General features: G+C 37.3%; 1 protein-coding gene across 2 annotated transcripts in view; it reads left to right on the top strand.

The window, feature by feature from the left end:
• ICA1L (islet cell autoantigen 1 like) overlaps nt 1-19,551 on the top strand; it is a 47,372-nt gene that overhangs the window by 6,250 nt on the left and 21,571 nt on the right. For both annotated transcript variants that reach the window (XM_049887899.1, XM_049887900.1), the window contains exons 2-7: nt 4,882-5,050; nt 6,216-6,288; nt 12,131-12,254; nt 13,796-13,994; nt 16,021-16,146; nt 18,518-18,616. In XM_049887899.1, the coding sequence (XP_049743856.1) occupies nt 4,889-5,050; nt 6,216-6,288; nt 12,131-12,254; nt 13,796-13,994; nt 16,021-16,146; nt 18,518-18,616 (783 nt within the window). In that variant the 5' untranslated portion in view covers nt 4,882-4,888. The remainder of the gene's footprint in view (nt 1-4,881; nt 5,051-6,215; nt 6,289-12,130; nt 12,255-13,795; nt 13,995-16,020; nt 16,147-18,517; nt 18,617-19,551) is intronic.

Here is a 19,551-nt window from a genome sequence, read left to right as displayed (position 1 = left end):
ATGGGAATAAAGAGAATGCTGACACATTGTGAAAATTGTAACCAATGTCAAGGAACAATTAGTACAAAAATTATTAAATGGGAACCTAGTTTGCTATGTAAGCTTTTCAATTAAAATGCAATAAAATATTTTAAAAAATAGTCGTCTGATCTTTCATTGAATATTGCTAAATATTTCATACTTTTGGATATCATTGAAAATGGTAATAGGTTTTAAATTTTATTTTTCACTTGTTGCTAATGAAATATAGAAATGCAATAGATTTATGATTGACTTTATATCATTGCTAAATTCACTCAATAGTCCTAGATTCTTTAAGATTTTTATATATATGATCATGTCTTTGCTGAATAAAGACAGTTTTAGTTCTTTAAATCTTTTTGCCCTTTTTCTTGCCTTATTGCATGGCAAGAATCTACAGTACAATGTAGAATAGAAGTGGTATGAGCAGTCATTTTTACCATGCTCCCGATCTTTAAAGAAAATATCTAGCATGCCACAGTTAAGTGTGATGTTGTTGTTGTTAGGTGCTGTTGAGTTGGTTCCAGTTCATAGTGATCCTGTGTACAACAGAAGGAAACACTACATGGTCCTGCACCATGCTAACAATCGTTGTTATGCCTGAGCCCATTGTTCCAGCCTCTCTGTGAGTCCATCTCGTTGAGAGTCTTCCTCTTTTTTGTTCACCCTCGACTTTACCAAGCATGATGTCCTCCTCCAAAGACTGGTCCCTCCTGATAACATGTCCAAAGTATGTGAGACAAAGACTTGCCATCTTTGCTTCTGATGTGCAAATATGATGTTAGCTGTAAGTTTTTTGCTGATGTTCTTTTTCATTTATAGTTTGTTGAGAGTTTTTTTTTTTTTTTAAATCATGGCTGAGTATTAAATTTTGTGATATGTTTTTTGCAATGATATTAGGGTTTTAACATTTAAATCTTTATCCATTTTTTGTCTCAACATCATTTATTGAATATACCCCTTTTCCGCTGATTTGAAATGCCTCATTAATTGTAATGGACTGAATGATGGCTCCCAAAGATATTAGGTCCTAATCCCTGGAACCTGTGAATGTTATCTTAGACAGTAAAGCTTTTGCAGATGTGGTTAAATGAAGGATTTTGACATGAGGCAATTATCTTGTATTATTCAGGAGAGCCCTCAGAGGCATCACAAGAGTCCTTATAACATGAGAGGGGCAGAGAGAGGTTAAACACACAGAAGAGAATGGGATGGTAAGACAGAGGCAGAGATTGAAGTCATGCAGCCACAAGTCAAAGAATGTTGGCAACCACCAGAAGCTGGAGGAGTCAAGGAATGAATCCTCCCCTAGAGCCTTCAAGAGAGTGTGGCCCTGCCAGCTTGATTGAGGATTTCTAGCCTCTAGAACTGTGAGAGAATAAATTTATATTATTTTAAGCCACCAAATTTGTGGTCATTTTTGACACAGGAAACTAATGTGTATACTAAATTCTTAGTTTTCAGTCTCTGTGTATTTCTTCTACTGATGTGCCTGTGGGGCCAGTACCACTTCAATTACTACAGTTCGAGTTCAGTTTTGTTTTTCAAAATAACTTATTTTATCAAAGGTATACATATGCATGACTTTTAAAAGTCAAATAGTGTTAAAGGATCATAATGTATAGAAGGAGTCTTCAGTGGCAGTCTCTAGCAGCACCTGCCTTCAACCCTGTTACTCCTAAATCGTATGTTTATATTGCTGCTTAAAAAAAAATACTGCCACATTTTTGATTGATTAATGTGTGGCATTATTTACTGACTTACAGCAGATGAGGACTTAGCTATTCTTTAGCACCAGCGTACCCACCTGTCCTCCCCATTGTCCCAACAGATAATTTTTATTAAATCAAGTGTTTACTCTGAACTATCAAATATTAAAACAACTGAGTCACTATAACCATGCCTCCTTTTGTGAATGTCATTTGTCTTCACTTTTACTGGAATTACTAATGGCTTTTTTTTTCTCATTAACCTAGTTTTCTTAATGCCTACTATTGATCTTTCCTTCTAAAATCTCTGCTGCATGACTATCAGTACATGTTTCCATATGTGCAAACAATATCAGCTATGTTCCCCTGCTCCCCTCATAGGCCTCTGCGCAGCTGTCATCCTGGGCCTTCCCTTCATTGCTCTTCTGGGTTGCGTTTTTTTCTTCATTTTGCTCTTCTAGCTTGCATTGCTGCTTTTGAGAAATCTGCTCTTATTCTGACTCCCAGTGCTTTGTATGTGATCTACTTTTTCTATATTAAAACTATTAGGATCTTTTTATTTCTGGTATTCCTGAAAGTAATGGAGATTTGTGTCTTTCAGTTACAGGAAAATTTCTTGAATTGTTTCTTCCATTAGGCAATGTATAGATACTTTTTAGTCAAATATTGGACTTTTTGGACTGAGTTTCTGATTTTATCTTTTTTTTGTTCTACCTTCTGAGGTAGTTCTTTTTCAACCCTTTTTTTTTTTTGTTTGTTTGTTTCAGCTGTCCTTTTTTTTTTTTTTTTAGGAGTTCTTTCTTATTACTCTTTCTTAGTGATATTGTTCTTTTTTTTCATGGGAGCAGTATTTTTACTTACCTGAGAATCTCAGTTGGAAACCCTGGTGGTGTAGTGGTTAAATGCTATGGCTGCTAACCAAAAGGTTAGCAGTTCGAATCCACCAGGCACTCCTTGGAAACTCTACTGGGCAGCTCTACTCTGTCCTATAGGGTCTGTACGAGAGAATATTAGAGGGTAGTTTTTTGTTTTATTTTTCTCTGTATCGTCTTTGCTTTCTATTAGCCGTTTTCTTTTTTTCTATTGGTTTGGGGTGGGGGTCTTTCATGTTAGAGACTTGCTTCAGTTATCTGTGATCTTTGGCTCTCCATTTATATTTAACAGTAAGACTAACAGCCGCTTGGAAGCATTGTATGTATGGGAGAATTTGTCGACTGGTGAGTTTTGCTCTAGGGTGAATAGACAGGGGACCCCCCTTTTTGGAATGCTCAAGTAACACACTCTTTCTCTGAAACTTTAAATTTTTTTCCAGAGAAGATTATCTTCTGGTTTCTCTGAGAAGTGGAGAGCATGTGTGTATTTGTGGTGTGAATGCTTAGCTACAGGAGCCCAAGGAAGGGGAAAAGAGCTTGACATTAAGTGAATCAATTTGTAAACTTTCACTTAATCTTTCTGCTTTCAGGCCCAACCCTCTACTGAGTCTACATACCCAAATCCAGAGCTTTCCTGGTTAGCTTTCTTCAACTCCCATTGAGTGGCACAGATTAGGGAGAGGCTTCAGGCCGCAACCAGGCTGTATACAGACTGGCAGTGAATCCTCCTTCTACTTCCAAATGGTGTGTGTCTCAGAGATTCTGCTAGGTAATTGGTTAGTTACTTAGGTTATTACTTTCTCTGCTGTCTTTCAAATATTTACTGAAATCTCTCTTCTGCTCGTGTCTCTATACTTACTCATTTATATTTACGAGTTAACTGATTACTTTTTTTGTTTTACTCTTTTATTTTTATTTTAGTGGGGATTTGGGAAAGGAAAGCAGATGTGGCCAATCTCCATTCTTAATTGGACACCTTTGTAGTGTATTTCCAAGGGCATCCAATTAAAAGTCAAATCCTCTTTTCCAGGTTATTCTCTGGGATGAGCTTTGCAGTCATTTTGTCAATTAAATAAAGATAGTTTTAAAAACTTACATTTTATACATTCTTGTTTAATTATAGGCTCTGTGTAATAATAATTATAATAATTCCTTATACTTTATGGTTTTCAAAGCAGTTTTACATGTGTTATCCCATTTGATCTTCATAACATGAGAGACTGCATTTGGAGACACCAGGCATAGCAGAAGGCTGGGGGAGGCGTCCTGAAATTTGTGGTAAAATTGGCAATAGAATTCTAAGCTTCGTAGGGGATTAGTTTTAATATCATTTTTTGACCTAAGAATTTAGTGTTTGATACTTTATCAAGAACATTTGACATACAATTTTCTCATCCATTCTTTCAAAAAACTAAAATAATATTTCATTTTCTGGTTCAGTTTTTCTCTCTGATAATATATTGTTTATATTTTGAATGTCTTGCTGATTTATCAACATTTTTAAGTCTTATTTTCTAATTATTTAAATACTGTTTGTTCTTTCTGAAATTATAAATCAAAATTAATATATCTGTCATGCATTGAATTGTGTCCCAAAAAAATATGTATATCAGTTTGGCCAAGCCATGATTCCCAGTATTGTATGATTGTCCACTATTTTGTCATCTATGTGATTTTCCTGTGTGTTGTACGTTCTGTCATGTTAATGAGATGGATTAGTGGCAGTTATGTTGATAAGATCTACAGGATTAGATTGTGTCTTAAGCCAATCTCTTTTGAGATATAAAAGAGAGAAGCGAGCAGAGAGACATGGGGATGCCATGCCACCAAGAAAGAAGAGCCAGGAGCAGAACACTTCCTTTGGACCCAGGTTTCCTGTGCAGAGAAACACCTAGACCAAGGGAAGATTGATGACCAGGATCTTCCTCCAGAGTCGACAGAGAGATAACCTTTCCCAGGAGCTGGTGCCCTGAATTTGGACTTGTATCCTACTAGACTGTGAAACAATTGTTAAAGCCATCCGCTTATGGTATTTCTGTTATAGTAACACTAGGTAACTAATACTGTATATCATTTTTTTCCTGTTTCTTAAAAGTACAGGTTGTAATTATAGCATAAATTCAGACCATACAGAGCAAGCATTAACGTGTTTGGCTATTAACATTAATAATCTATTTAGTATCTTTTTTAGTTTGTCAATTAGATTAAACATTGACTAAATAGATTCTTACTATGGAAAATACTTTTGAAGAAGTTTAATTTTAGTCTGTTTCTTGTAGTCACTCCATGGATTCCTTTGGGCAACCCAGATCAGAAGATAACCAGTCAGTAGTCAGCAGAATGCAAAAGAAATACTGGAAAACTAAACAGGTCTTTATCAAAGCAACAGGAAAAAAAGAGGATGAGCATGTCGTGGCGTCTGATGCTGAACTGGATGCGAAACTTGAGGTAAATTTGAGGATTTTGTTTTTCATTGCATATAAAAACCAAAAAACTAAACCCTATTGTTGTCGATTCCGGCTCATAGTGACCCTATATGTATAGCGTATAATTGTTTATTATTTGAGACTACAAAGGAAACTATATAGCAAGCTTTCACATTGAAGAGCTTACGGGGATAAATACATACTTGTTAATAGAATGTTTAGTTGTGTTTGGCTGTCAGTCACATCTTCTGGATAGAAGGTCATTCCGACAAATTGAGAGTTGGCAGAGCTGGTATTCACTACATTCAATAAATCATGAGCTAAATAATTTCTATGGCACGTGTATTATAGTTTTAAGCTAAATATTAACAAATTTATGATATTCCCACTTGGGACAATATATTCATCTTATATCATGTCATAATATTTTAATAGTGCTTTGATGTTAGGTCTTATACCTCACTGAAATCAATTAATTGAAATCAAATAATAAATGAAGATTTCATAAGTTGGAGTTTTTGTTGCTATTATTAAGGGCTAGAATTATTGAAGTACTTCATAATGCTGATTTTGGCTCTGTTTTAAGTACATGCAACAATGGCCATGAAACTAAGCCTGTAAATGTTTTATACTTTTAAGTAATTAAACTAGCTACAGGGAACTCTCAGGTAATTTAACTAATTAAAATGAAAAAGCCTGGATTTTTAAATGCAGTTTTACTAGTTTTATGTACATACACTAATTTAAGGTAACTGCTACAGCACTGGGTTTTCTTACAAATACGGTGAAGCAGGGGTTCTTTTATGTTTGGAATATAATTATGTTGGAATTCTTAAAAATATAGATCCAATTAAATAGGTCTTCATCTACTAAATGTTTTCTTCATTTTTTTAAAAAGTGAACTTCAGCCATTGCCATGATAAATATGCAAATAGATGACAAATTAACAAAATTTAATTATTTCTGTTCAGAAGTATTCCTTAGGAATCCCGCCCATACAGGGAAAATCTAAATGTGTTTTCTATATCAGAAGTCAAAGCAAGTGAAGAACTCATAGCCAAAGAATATAGACATTTCTAAAATAGATATAATACTTAGAAGAGGAAAATGTCTACATTTGAAGTGCTTGTAATAGATATATTTACTTATGGTTCTTAAAATTGTTCTAATAAAATTTATTTTTCAAGGTTTTTCACTCCATTCAAGAGACCTGCACTGAACTTTTGAAGATAGTTGAAAAATATCAGCTAAGACTCAATGGTATGAAATCATAGATATCTCTCGGATAATTCCCATTTAAAATAAATATTAGTTTGCATTTTTTTAATTAAAGATTTAATGTAAAAGTATAGTTTATTGAACTATTTTGTGAAGTTTCTTATGGTAAAATATAAATATTCAGAGTGATCCATTCTCAAAGTCCCTGTTGTTGTTGTTAGGTGCCGTTGAGTCAGTTCCCACTCATAGTGACCCTATGTACAACAGAACGAAACACTGCCTGGTCCTGCGCCATCCTCACAATCATTTTTATCCTTGAGCCCATTGTTGCAGCCACCATGTCAATCCACCTCGTTGAGGATCTTCTTCTTTTTCACTCATTCATCTTTCTGATGTTCAGTTCTCCTGCTGGTTTGATTGTTTGCTTCCATCATTTAAGAAGTCCCTCTCTTGACCCCTCCTTGCCCTTGCAGTTACTATTTCATTCCTCTGTTCCTGTTTATAGGAAAATTAGAAATAATTGCCTGTATGCATGGTTTTCAGTTTCTCTCTTTCACTCACCTCAGCAGGTTTTCATCCCCACCACTTCATGGAATTGTTCTTAGCAAGGTCATGAAGAACTAAACTCAGTAGCCAATTTTCAATCCTTATTTGACTTATATTATTTGTCACAGTTGATTATCCCTCTTTCTTGATACAACCATGCTTCCCTGGTTTTTCTCCTATTGGTCATTCCTTCTTTAAAAAAAAAAAAAAAAAAACCCCACTGCCATCGAGTAGATTCCAACTCATAGTGACCCTACAGGACAGAGTAGAACTGCCCAGTAGAGTTTCCAAGGAGCACCTGGAGGATTCGAACTAACGACCTTTTGGTTAGCAGCTGTAGCTCTTAACCACTACACCACCAGCATTTCCCATTCCTTCTCAGTATCCTGCTTTTGCTGAATTCTCCTCTCTCCTAGACATCTTAAGATTGGAACTCAGTCTTTGGATCTCCTCTCCTGTTTTAAATACACTGGCTGCCTGGCCCTACTGGACCTGACCACCGCTTTGATGATGGTTGACTCTTTCTCCTCTTCAGCCACATTGGTCTCCTCCACAGCAGGCATTCTCCACCCCGAGATACTGCACAGTGGACTCCCTAACTTCCTAAGTGTTGGTCAAATGTCATCTTTTTAGTGAGGACTTTCTTGACCCCATATCTACAGTGCAATGCCTCTCTCCCTCTTAATTCTCATTATAACAATAGCACTTAACAATATCCAACATTCTATGTATTTTATCTGGAAACCCTGGTGATGTAGTGGTTAAGTGCTACAGCTGCTAACCAAGAGGTTGGCAGTTCAAATCCGCCAGCTGCTCCTTGAAAACCCTGTGGGGCAGTTCTACTCTGTCCTATAGGGTCGCTATGAGTCGGAATTGACTTGATGGCAGTGGGTAGTGGGTATGTATTTTATCTATTGTTTTTCTTTCTACCACTAGAATATGCTCTTTATTTGCATATCACTCAGTTTTCATCCATTTAAAATATGTATGTTTATCTTAATCTATTATCTATCTTTTTTTAACATTTTATTGCGCTTTAGGTGAAAGTTTACATAGCAAATTAGTTTTCCAATTAATGATTCTTACACAGATTGTTCTGTGACATTGGCTGCAATCCCTGCAATGTCTTAGCACTTTTCCCATTTATTCCCTGGGTTCCCTGTTTCCATTAGTCCGGTTTCTCATCTTTGGTTTAGGGCAAGTGTTGCCCTTTTATTCTCATATAGTTGATTGTTCTAAGGAGCACATTCTTCACAGATGTCATTGTTTATTTTATAGCTCGGTCTATTATTTGGCTGAAGATGGCCTTCAGGAGTGTCTTCAGTTTCAAGTTAGAAGACTGTGTTAGGTCAGTAGTCTCAGGGGCTCCTCCAATCTCTTTCAGACCAGTAAGTCTGGTCTTTTTTTTTTTTTTAATTGAATTTTGTCCTACATTTTTTACCCATTCTAACCAGGACCTTCTGTTGTGATCCCAGTCAGAGTGATCGGTAGTGGTAGCCAGGTACCATCTAGTTCTTCTGGTCTCAAGGTTAGAGGAGGTTGTGGTTCATGTGGACCATTAGTCCTTTGGACTAATTGCTTCCTTGAGTCTTTGGTTTTCTTTGTTCTCCTTTGCTTCAGGTGGGAAGAGACCAATAGTTGTATCTTAGATGGCCACTCACAAGCTTTTAAGATCCCAGACACTACTCACCAGGCTAGGATGTAGCATGATTTTTATGAACTCTGTTTTGCCAATTGACCTGGATGTCCTCTGAGACTGTGGTCATTAGCCTTCAAGTCCAGTAGTTCGGTCCCAGTGTCTAAGTTAGAATATGCTCCCTTTAAGGACAGGAATCTCTTTTATTTAGTTCTTGACCCCAAAGCCTAGAAATAATGTCTGGCATATAGGTAGTACTCAGTAAATATTTGTTCAGTGAATAAGTGAATTTCTTGTGAAGCTACATAAATTAATCTCTTCACTTTATAATTAGAGGTTGTATATTTTCCCATTAAAGCAAGGAATCCAGTAGCATGATTACTCAAGTAGTTTTGAGTACCTGCTATGTGCAAGGCTCTGTGCTTTTCCCAAGGAAATAATTGGAGAAACAATTTTTTGTAAAATAATAAGAGATGACACAACATAGTATAATTGAGTTCAGAATAGTGATACAGACATAGCTCTGAATCCCTAGGAGTGAAAAATAACTAGATTAGAGTAATTGGAAAAGGCAACTCTGTAGATGATAATTGAGGTAAAACTTACAGGGTTTATATAAGTTGAGTATATGGAGAAAGAAGAGACTTGGAGGCAGGGAAATGAGCTTAAAGAGTGAAAACAGCCTACGTGGGCAGAAAAGTTTGTAACTGGGAATTGTAGAAAGGGAGAGACTGGAAACCCTGGTGGCGTAGTGGTTAAGTGCTATGGCAGCTAACTAAAAGGTCGGTAGTTCAAATCCACCAGGCACTCCTTGGAAACCCTGTGGGGCAGTTCTGCTCTGTCCTGTAGGGTTGCTATGAGTCAGAATCGACTCGACAGCAACAGGTTTGGTTTTGGTTTAAAGCAAGAGAAGAATGTTAGATTACCAACTCGTTGCCGTCGAGTCGATTCTGACTCATAGCAACCCTTTTGGACAGAGTAGAACTGCACTTTTGGGTTTCCAAGGCTGTCATCTTTAAGGGAGCAGACTGCCACATCTTTTTCCCATGGAGCGGCTGGTGGGTTCGAACCACCGACCTTTCGGTTAGTAGCCACCAGGGCTCTTTAGATTGCTAAACCAAAAAGCGAACCAAACCCAAAACCAAACCAAACCCAGTGCCGTCGAGTCGATTCCGACTCATAGCGACCCTATAGATTAACCCTTAGATTACTAAGGACCTGAAATATTTTACCAAAAAGTACAGCCATTAATCACATTCATTGGACCAAGAGAGTCCTGTGACAAATTGGAAAAGTAAAGAAACATTGGCAAATTTGTGTGTCCTGTGTTTTGCCCTGTAACCTCTAGATCGTTTGGAGCATTTTAGGACCAAAACCCAAACCAAACTCACTGCTGTCAAGTTGATCCCGACTCATAGTGACCCTATAGGACGGAGTAGAACTGCCTGATAGAGTTTCCAAGGAGCGCCTGGCAGATTCAAACTGCCAACCTCTTGGTTAGCAGCCGTAGCACTTAATCCTTATGCCACCAGGGTTTCCCATTTTAGGACAAGAAAGGAATACACATACATAGCTTTCATTATGTCTTTCTTTTTGAAATTATGTATAAATATGTGATTTCTTTTTTTTTTTTTTTTATTCTGTTAATACATCTTCTGTTGGGAATAACATCAGACAAACCACGTAGAGTAGTCAAGTGCTGTAAACCTTAATGGGAATCACCTGAGTGGGTGAAGAACACATGGGGCTGGGACTTCTCATTTTTGGCAGGCACATCCTGGCAGAGCATCAGCACAAATTCAGCGTCATCTCCTACCTTTCTGCACTGGTAGGAGTAAGGCTCAATGATGATTCATGTTCAAATTGATACTTGGTCTTAATGAAGTGTTCCAAGTTTTCACAGGGCTTTCTGGATCATATACAAATTAATTTTTTTCTGGTAGCTTTCACTGAGGTGTGTTTTATGAAGTTATGATTCAAAGAAATGTATAATCTGTGCATCTCTCAAGTGATGATGATAGCCCGTTGCCGTAGAGTTGATTCCAACTCATAGTGACCTTGTAGGATAGAGGGTTTCTAAGGAACGGCTGGTGGATTGGAACTGCCAGACTTTGAGTTAGCAGCTGAGCTCTTAACCACTGTGCCACCAAGGCTCCATCTCTCAAGTAGTAATCAGAATATTAATGTGAATCCCCAAATTCCATCCACTCTGTTAATTGTTGATAATGTAGCACATGGTTTTATTAAAGATAATACTACAGAATGTATAGATAAACCCCCATAATGCCATCCCCTTGTCCTGGGGTCACCCTCGTAGGCATGACAGAGAAGCTGTAGGAGTGGGGAGAGAGTAAGTGAGAAGGCCTGAGTTCTCTTGCTGCCTCAGAGGTACCCAGGGACTTACTTCCCTTTCAGTTTTTAACTTCAATTTTTGTATCAGTAAATTAGGGTGAAATTAAGCATGATGTGTTATCTTTTTTTTTTTTTCACTTTAACCTTACAGTTTGAACACGTTATGGGCTTGCCCCCTTGTTAGTCTTATTGTGTCTAGTGTGTCTTACACTCGATCAGTGCTTCTAAAACTGTATGTGGTGACGGACCAGTTTTTTGGGTTTTTTACTTTTAATCGGTTATAAACTGATATTTTTTGTATAATACTGTGAAAATGCTTTACTAGAAAAATGAAATACAAAAAAGACATGCAAATATAGGCTCACATATTTTTATTATCAGATTTAATGTATATAAAATAGGCAAATTGGTAAAAATTTCTAAACAGCTACTCTCAGTTTCTGTACTTGTTATAAGTCAGTTACTGTCAAGCCAATTCCAACTCATGGCAACCCCACGTGTGTCATAATAGAACTGTGCTCCATGGGTTTTCAGTGGCTGATTTTTCTGAAGTAGATTGCCAGGCCTTTCTTCCAAGGTGCTTTTGGTGGACTTCGGCAGCCAACTTTTTGTTTAGCAGCTAAGCGCATTAACTGTTCACACCATACAGCTGGAGCTAGCAAATATCTCTGAACCGGCACTGGTCAAATATACCAATCAAATGGGCAAATCCTACCCAAAAGCAAGACAAGAAGGCAGGAAGGGACAGGAAAACTGGACAAGTGGAAACAGGGAACGGAGGTAGAGACAGGGAGAGTGCTGTCACTTTGTGGGGATTGCAACCAATGTCACAATGTAATATGTGTATAAATAACTTCTTGAATGAGAAACTAACTTAAGCTGTAAACTTTCACCTAAAACACAATAAAATTCAAAAAGAACAAGTTAAGAAGTTTAAATAAGAAACAAATACTTTGTAAGCAGCAGTCCTGTTAGATAGAATGCATCTCTGCACATTTCAAAATGCATAATTCATGGTTTTGTTTTTATTTTTTATAATTTCGGGTTTGTTTGGGGGTTTTTTTTGGTCACTAAAGAGCAGTGTTTACCAAATTGAGGTCCATAGATTCACTGCCTCAAAACCATTCGAACTGCTTGTCAAAAAGCTGAGCCCCATGCCCCACCCCAGAGATAGAAAATCAGAATCTTTACAAACAGAACTCAGGAATTTTCATTTAAAAAATAAGTCTCTCTTCTTCCTCTTCCAAGTAGTTCCTATGTATAGAGAATTAATACTGTGAGAATTTTAGTTGTGTGTGTGTTTTAAAGAAATGATGAAATGAAAATAACTATGCTGTAATCTTTTTCTAGTTATATCGGAGGAAGAAAATGAGCTAGGGCTCTTTTTAAAGTTTCAAGCAGAACGGGATGTAACTCAAGCTGGCAAAATGATGGATGCCACTGGCAAGGCACTGTGTTCTTCAGCCAAGCAAAGGTTTACCATGGTTTTCATCATCCTTAAATCTGTAGTGAATATGAGAATTTTGACATGTGTACCTAAATTTGCATATTAGTAGAGGTCACTGATCATTCCAATAGAGGATTAAAGAAAACTATATTGTAATATATCGTTTTAATACTTAACCGTTAATTATCTTGTATTTAAAACAGTTGTTGTAAAAATTTGAAGTTCCTGGTTGCTTAATCCCTCGAAATACCCTTTAAACCTCTATGTAAATTTCTTTAGCGGTTTTATGTATCCAGGTCACAGAACTACTAATATTTAAGTGTATATATTTTCATTGTATTCTTTTCACTTTTTCTTAATACTATACTACCCGTGGATACCCTGATGGCATAGTAGTTAAGAGCTACAGCTGCTGACCAAAAGGCTGGCAGTTTGAATCCATCAGGCACTCCTTGGAAACTCTATGAGGCCGTTCTACTCTGTCCTGTAGGGTTGCTTTGAGTCAGAATCGATTAAACAGCAGCGGGTTTGGTTTATACTACCCATGGGTTGCTTGGAACTTTTTTTTTTTAATGGGAGACTTTTTTTTTTCTTCTTTCTTACATACTTTCTATTTATCATTTTACAATTTTTTAGCATAAAGATACCTTCTATAAAGAACCTCCTACAATTAATAAATACAGCCAAAATCATTGTGTTTTCAGAAGAAAAATAAAAACAGGCCTGTCAGACTGTAATGCCAGTGTCCAACTTAAGGGGCTTTATTCTGAAATACCATATCAGTGCAAAAGTGCATCTTGAAGGAAGAGACAGAAAATACTAAGTACAGGACCTTTCTATGCCATTGAGTCAAAAGCAGAGCAGACTAGTTGGACTTAACTCCTGTTTCTTTTCTTTTTTTTTTTTTAATTGTGTTAAATATATATGAAATAAATCTTTCTTTTCTTGTTCTTGTTCTTAGTTGCTAAGAACACGATTCTCATTAGTTCTAGCATTTTCTTTGCTCTTCTATACTAAAAAAAAAAAAAAGAAGTTGCCATCCAGTCAATTCCGACTCATAGCGGCCTTACAGGACAGAGTAGAACTGCCCCACAGGGTTTCCAGGGAGTGCCTGGTGGATTCAAACTGCTGACCTTTTGGTTAGCAGCTATAGCTCTTAACCACTGTAACAACACTCCTTCTATACCCAAGCTGTCCCTAAATTGTCCAATGAAAGACATCCTGTTTATAGGATTATGCTTTGTGAAGGCAGGGTCTCTATTACCCACGGAACTCTTTTCTAAATAGCATATTTATTTGGCAGGTTACTTGTATATGGATTGACATTCAGAGTTTGCAAAAATTATGCATTTCTTAAAATAAGGAGAGGAGGAGATATAAACAAATTTTTATTAACAATCTAAAGCTAGCTCTATGATCCTTATTTTCTTTTTAAAGTTCCTCAGATATTTTAATAACTTCCTATTTGTAGACTCATCTTGACAGCAAGTAATGTTTTATGGCCATTTTATAGTTTTGTTTTGCTTATGAGATGTGTATTCCTCTGATTTTTATCTCTCTGCCATCAGATTAGCCCTGTATATGCCCCTGTCTCGTCTTAAACAAGAAGTGGAAACATTCAGTCAAAGGGCAGTGTCTGACACCTTGATGACAATTAACCGGATGGAACAGGCACGCACAGAATACAGAGGAGCTCTGCTGTGGATGAAAGATGTATCCCAAGAACTGGACCCAGACACCTTAAAACAAATGGAAAAGTTCAGAAAAGTATAAAAATATATTCTTTTCCTTTTCTTGATACCTGAATCACTGGAACTGCCAAAGAATAATCAAGATCATAAAATGGCAGACTATTTTGGGGAAATATATGTTAGATTAGAAATTCTCAATTGCTTTAAGATCTTGGGTTGAAGGAGAAAATGTTGCTGCATGTTTTTATTCTTTTCCCCACCCCATCAGCCTCTTTTATTAATCTCTTCATCCTTCTCCTAATAGATCTAAGCTCTTAAAATGTTGCTTACCTGGAGTTTTAGGATTTGTTTGCAGGAAGAAGACAGTTTATTACTAAGGAAAAAATTTTAACTTAAGTAAAATTTTATGTAAGATAATTTTTAACTATAAGAAAAGATACAGCTTATCAAATTTTTCATTCTGCCACAATACAGTGTTTGACCACAAAATTTTAAAGCAGCAATCTGGGTATGGTTATATTTTTTTGCTAAATGAATTCCTTATTATAAGTTATATCCCCTAAATTTAGCATACATGAATAATAAAATTCATTCACTCCTTCATAAATATTCAGAGTACCTATAAGAAAAACGGAGCCCTGGTGGCGTAGTGGTTAAGCGTTTGGCTGCTAACCAAAAGGCTAGCAGTTCAGATCCACCAGCCACTCCTTGGAAACTCTGTGGGGCAGTTCTGCTCTGTCCTAGAGGGTAGCTGTGAGTCAGAATCAACTTGACGGCAATGGGTTATAATAAAAATAATGATATTTAATATTGATAGAGCCTGTACTCTGTACTGTCTGTCCTGGGCGGCTTAGTTCATTGATTACTCCTAAAAGCCCTGTGAGGTAGGTGGACACATGGCCTCAGGCCACAGCAACCTCTGTATTCCATCCCCTTTATAATCCTTGACAATTAGAATATAATTGAAACCTCTTATTTGCACCCCAAAAGCCCTGCAAGGTCTCTCCCTGACCCCTCTGCAGCCTCCTCTTGTACTTGCTCATGATGATCAAGCCCTACCCTATTCCTTCCTGCCTGTAATCACGAGAAGCACTTCCCAGTCAGACCCTTTGTCCTTGCTCTTTCCAACACCTGGAATGCTCTCCCCAGGGTCTCAGCATGGCCCACTTAAAATTTTTCTGTCTCAGTTCAAGTGTCATGCACAGTCTTACCAAGGGCTTCCCTGATCATCTTATCAAAAGTAGTCACATTTCTAGTCACTTGTCTTTTTATCTTTGCAACATGAAATTTTCTTATAAATCTATTTACTACTTTTTTCCTGTGCCTCTCCACTTGGGAACAGTGGGGAAGATCATCGTCTTGTCCATCACAATAACCCCAGTGCCTAGAACAGTGCCTAGCACATAATAAAACTAAACCCCTTGCTGTCGAGTCGATTCCGACTCATAGCAACCCCATAGGACAGAGTAGAACTGCCCCATAGAGTTTCCAAGAAGCACCTGGTGAATTCGAACTGCTGACCTTTTCGTTAGCAGCCATAGCACTTAACCCACTATGCTACCAGGGTTTCCTGAAATGTATATATATGGCACATAATAGATGCCTTATAAATATTTGTTGAATGAATGAGTATATTTAAAAGTTGAGTAGACACATGTGATTTCACTATATAGCTAAGAAATATGATAGAACTGTTTTTAAATTTATAAGTATACCTGCACTATTCAGAATATTATTCTTCCTTTCAGCATTTTAACTGATGTCATCTCTGGATTTATTCTTCTACTCTTAGCTAAATATTATATTATCCATGAGTAGTTTTGGATATTCCTTTTTATTTAGAATAAGTATTTTCTTCTTAATTATATGCTTTCCACTTACCATTTCCTACTTTGCTAGCATAGAGCTATCTGCTGGAAAGGATCTTCTGCAGTTACTAAAAATAGCCAAAATCTTCATCGTTAATCGCAAAATAATATAGGAAGAAGGAATCTGTTTTCCTTATTATAATTTTATGTGTCTGAAAATATTTATTATGAACCAGTATGCTATGTTTATATCTGTCTTATCAGAAATAATAATGAACATTTTTGTGGTTACAGGTACAGATTCAAGTGAGAAATAGCAAAGCTTCTTTTGACAAGTTAAAGATGGATGTTTGCCAGAAAGTGGATTTACTTGGAGCTAGTCGCTGCAATATGTTATCTCATTCCCTCACTACCTACCAGGTACCCAACTCCATGGTCAGCATGTCCTTGCAGTAAAGATGAGTGGTGAGATTCCTTTTTAAAAGTTGTCTAAAGGGTGTGAAAAATTGTATAAATGATCAGATTTCTTTGACTTTGCTGTAATTGACTTACTGAGGTTATCACAGTGAAGTAATCATAAAATTCTAGACGTTAAAGGTTGCTACTGTAGCTTCGCATTATGTTCCTTAGTATCCTAGGGGTTCATTAAGGGAAACCGAGGGACCATATGGGGTTGAGGAAGGGAGCGGCAAGGGGGCAGGATTCGAGGCCCATTAGCCCTGGTTCGCCCAGAGCTGCTCCACTGGTTTTTGAACTTTGATTGGAAGCAAAGATGCTGTGCCCAATAAGTTTGAAACCTTTCTTTTGTTCTGCTGTCATCTTATGGATGAGCAAAGTGAAACCTAAGAGAATGAAAGCAAATGGCAACGGTGGGCTTAAAAACCTATTTTCTAACTTTAGGTTGCGTGTTCTCTTCATTCTGCCAAGTTGCCATCCCTCACCAGTGTAACCTCAGAAATCTCACTTGTGCTTATACTACCTCAAGTGTCCCATGTATAGCATACAGTAAGTTAGATACTAGTGAATAGCAGTGATTTGTTTTAATATATATTTGTAAACAGCAAAATAGTCAGGAGAATAAACTGTATGTATGTAATAAAAAGAAAAGGACATTCATGGCTGCTTTTAAGGAATCTACGTAATTCAATTCAGTACTGTGGAATTCAGGAATCAAAAAAGAATTCATTTGAGAAAAAATAGCATACGACAGTCTGCATAGCATAATGTCTGAAACACAGTAGCTATTAGTTCCATTCTCCTTTGTTCTCCCCACACATCCCTCTCACCTTGAACAGGAACCTTGAAGCAGCAAGGAAGATGTCCAATTACCTGAGTTAGCCTGAGAATGATTTTCTTGTTAAGTGTTTCTTGAACTCTAGATGAAAGGCCAAATTTAATTGTAAATATTATTTTTCTCCAATTAATAAGTGCTTATATATGCCTGCCAACATAAAGATTATATATCTGCTCCTGTCTTTATAGAGATTGCTATTTTCATGCTTTTAACATTTCTCTATGGATTACTTAGAAGGTGTTCTAATCCATCAACTCTTATTCTCTTGACTGCAATTACTCTCTAGGTGGCTCAAGTGTGCATTCCAGTGCCATATACACATAGGCACACATTCATGTAGACACAGATGCCAATTCTTACACAGAATTACTATTTACAGTATTTTTTTTGGTTTCACAAGCTTGGAAAATTGAATTTAGTTCCTGGTTCTTGTTATTTGGCAACAGTTCATCTTTTTTTTTTTTTTAATTTATCTACTATACATACTCGATGGCACTGGGTTACTATACATACTATTCATAAGGTTTTCACTGGCTAGTTCTTTTCAGAAGTAGACCGCCTGGTCCTTCTTCCTAGTCTGTCTTAGTCTGGAAGCTCAGCTGAAACCTGTCTGCCATGGGTGACCCTGCTGGTATTTGAATACTGGTGGCATAGCTTCCAGCATCACAGCAAAACACAAGTCCCCACAGTACGACACACTGACATATTTGTTGTTGTCGTTATGTGCCATTGACTCGGTTCTAACTCATAGCAACCCTGTGTACAACAAAACGAAACACTGCCCAGTCCTGTGCCATCCTCACAATCATTGCTATGTTAGAGCCCGTTCAGCCACTGTGTCAGTCCATCTCGTTGAGGGTCTTCCTCTTTCGCTGACCCTTTACTTTACCAAGCATGATGTCCTTCTCTGGGAACTGGTCCCTCCTGATAACATGTCCAAAGTTTGTGAGATGAAGTCTCACCATCCTTGCTTTTAAGGAGCATTCTGGCTGTGCTTCTTCCAAGACAGATTTGTTCATTCTTCTGGCAGCCCATGGTGTATTCAATATTCTTCACTACCACCATAATTCAAAGGCATCAACTCCTCTTTGGTCTTCCTTATTACTGTCCAGCTTTTACAAGCACATGAGGTGATTGAAAATATCGTGGCTTGGGTCAGGTGCACCTTAATCTTCAAAGTGACATCTTTGCTTTTTAATATTTTAAAAAGGTCTTTTGCCCAATGTAATACATCATTTGATTTCTCGACTACTGCTACCACTGTTGTATTGTTGTGTGCTGTTGAGTCAATTCTGACTCATAGTGACCCTATAGGACGGAGTAGAACTGCCCCATAGGGTTTCCAAGGAGCAGCTGGTAGATTCGAACTGTTGACCTTTTAGTTAGCAGCCTGAGCTCCTAACCACTGTGCCACCAGGGCTCTATTAGTGAGGAAAAATAGCACTGAAAAAATGATGTAGGGAAGCAGAAATACTGTGACCTTTTCTTTTTCCTCAGAGAACACTGCTTGGATTCTGGGAAAAAACAGCTCGAATGATGTCCCAAATCTATGGGGAATGTGTTAACTTCTACCCTTATGATTTTGTAGCTCTCAAGGTACATTTCTTTTCATGTTCTTTTTTTGGAAGTATTACACTTCATTTGGGTGCTAAGATTAAAACTATTTTTCTGCAAGGCCTAATTTCAAATTTACAAAACATTGGGAAACATTTTTCTGTGCTCCTCAGCCAAGTATCTGCACTTCCCTGATTCCACATGCTACCAGCAACGCTAAGAAAATACATGGGATTACCAATGGCAGGCTCAAGATATTAGTAGGGCAGGAGGAGAAAGAGGAAGAAAGTGAAAGGAAGATGTAAATACAATGGAGATACCAAACCAAAAAAAACCAAAACCCACAGTGGTGAGCATAGCTGCCTTCCAAGCAGTTGACCCGGATTCGATTCCTGGCCAATGCAATGGGCTGACAATGGTGATAGAAAAGAAAAAGTTAATGGCAAGGAAAAACTTAAGAGGAACAAGTGATAGAAAGTGGTCATGTGTTCTCAAAAGTGACCAGATGACGTACCTGACAATTTTAGAAGTTAAAAAAAAAAAAAAAAATCTTTTGTTTTACTTTTACACTGATGTCACAGAATGTATCATTCTTTAGAATTTTTATTCTCATTTTGTTTGCACAATACAAAAACTATGTCAGTTGTGGTCATTATGTATGATTACAGCCGAAGGAGCTAACATATTAGAGCAGTCCTTTCTCTACCATGTGCACAGGAGCGGTGATCTTTGCCTGTGATTGTAATGCTTTTAACATTTGCATATCTTCCTGTCATTCTTTGCAAATGACTTGTCCAGCAGAGTCACCCTGTGCTCATCATTTCTTCACTTCTGTTAGGCTAAATTTCAGTACCTTTCATCAATCTGATTTTTAGTAGAGTTCGAAACTATTGCTTGTGGATTTGCTCAAGCCAGATGTGAAATCTCTGATCGGGTCATCTTTTACAACTATACATTCACGGGGTTTGGTCTAGATT

The sequence above is a fragment of the Elephas maximus genome, chromosome 6 (assembly GCF_024166365.1).
Source record: "Elephas maximus indicus isolate mEleMax1 chromosome 6, mEleMax1 primary haplotype, whole genome shotgun sequence".
Classification (NCBI taxonomy): Eukaryota; Metazoa; Chordata; class Mammalia; order Proboscidea; family Elephantidae; genus Elephas; species Elephas maximus.
Note: the sequence above shows the minus strand (reverse complement) of the source record. Positions and strands in the feature narration are given on the sequence as shown.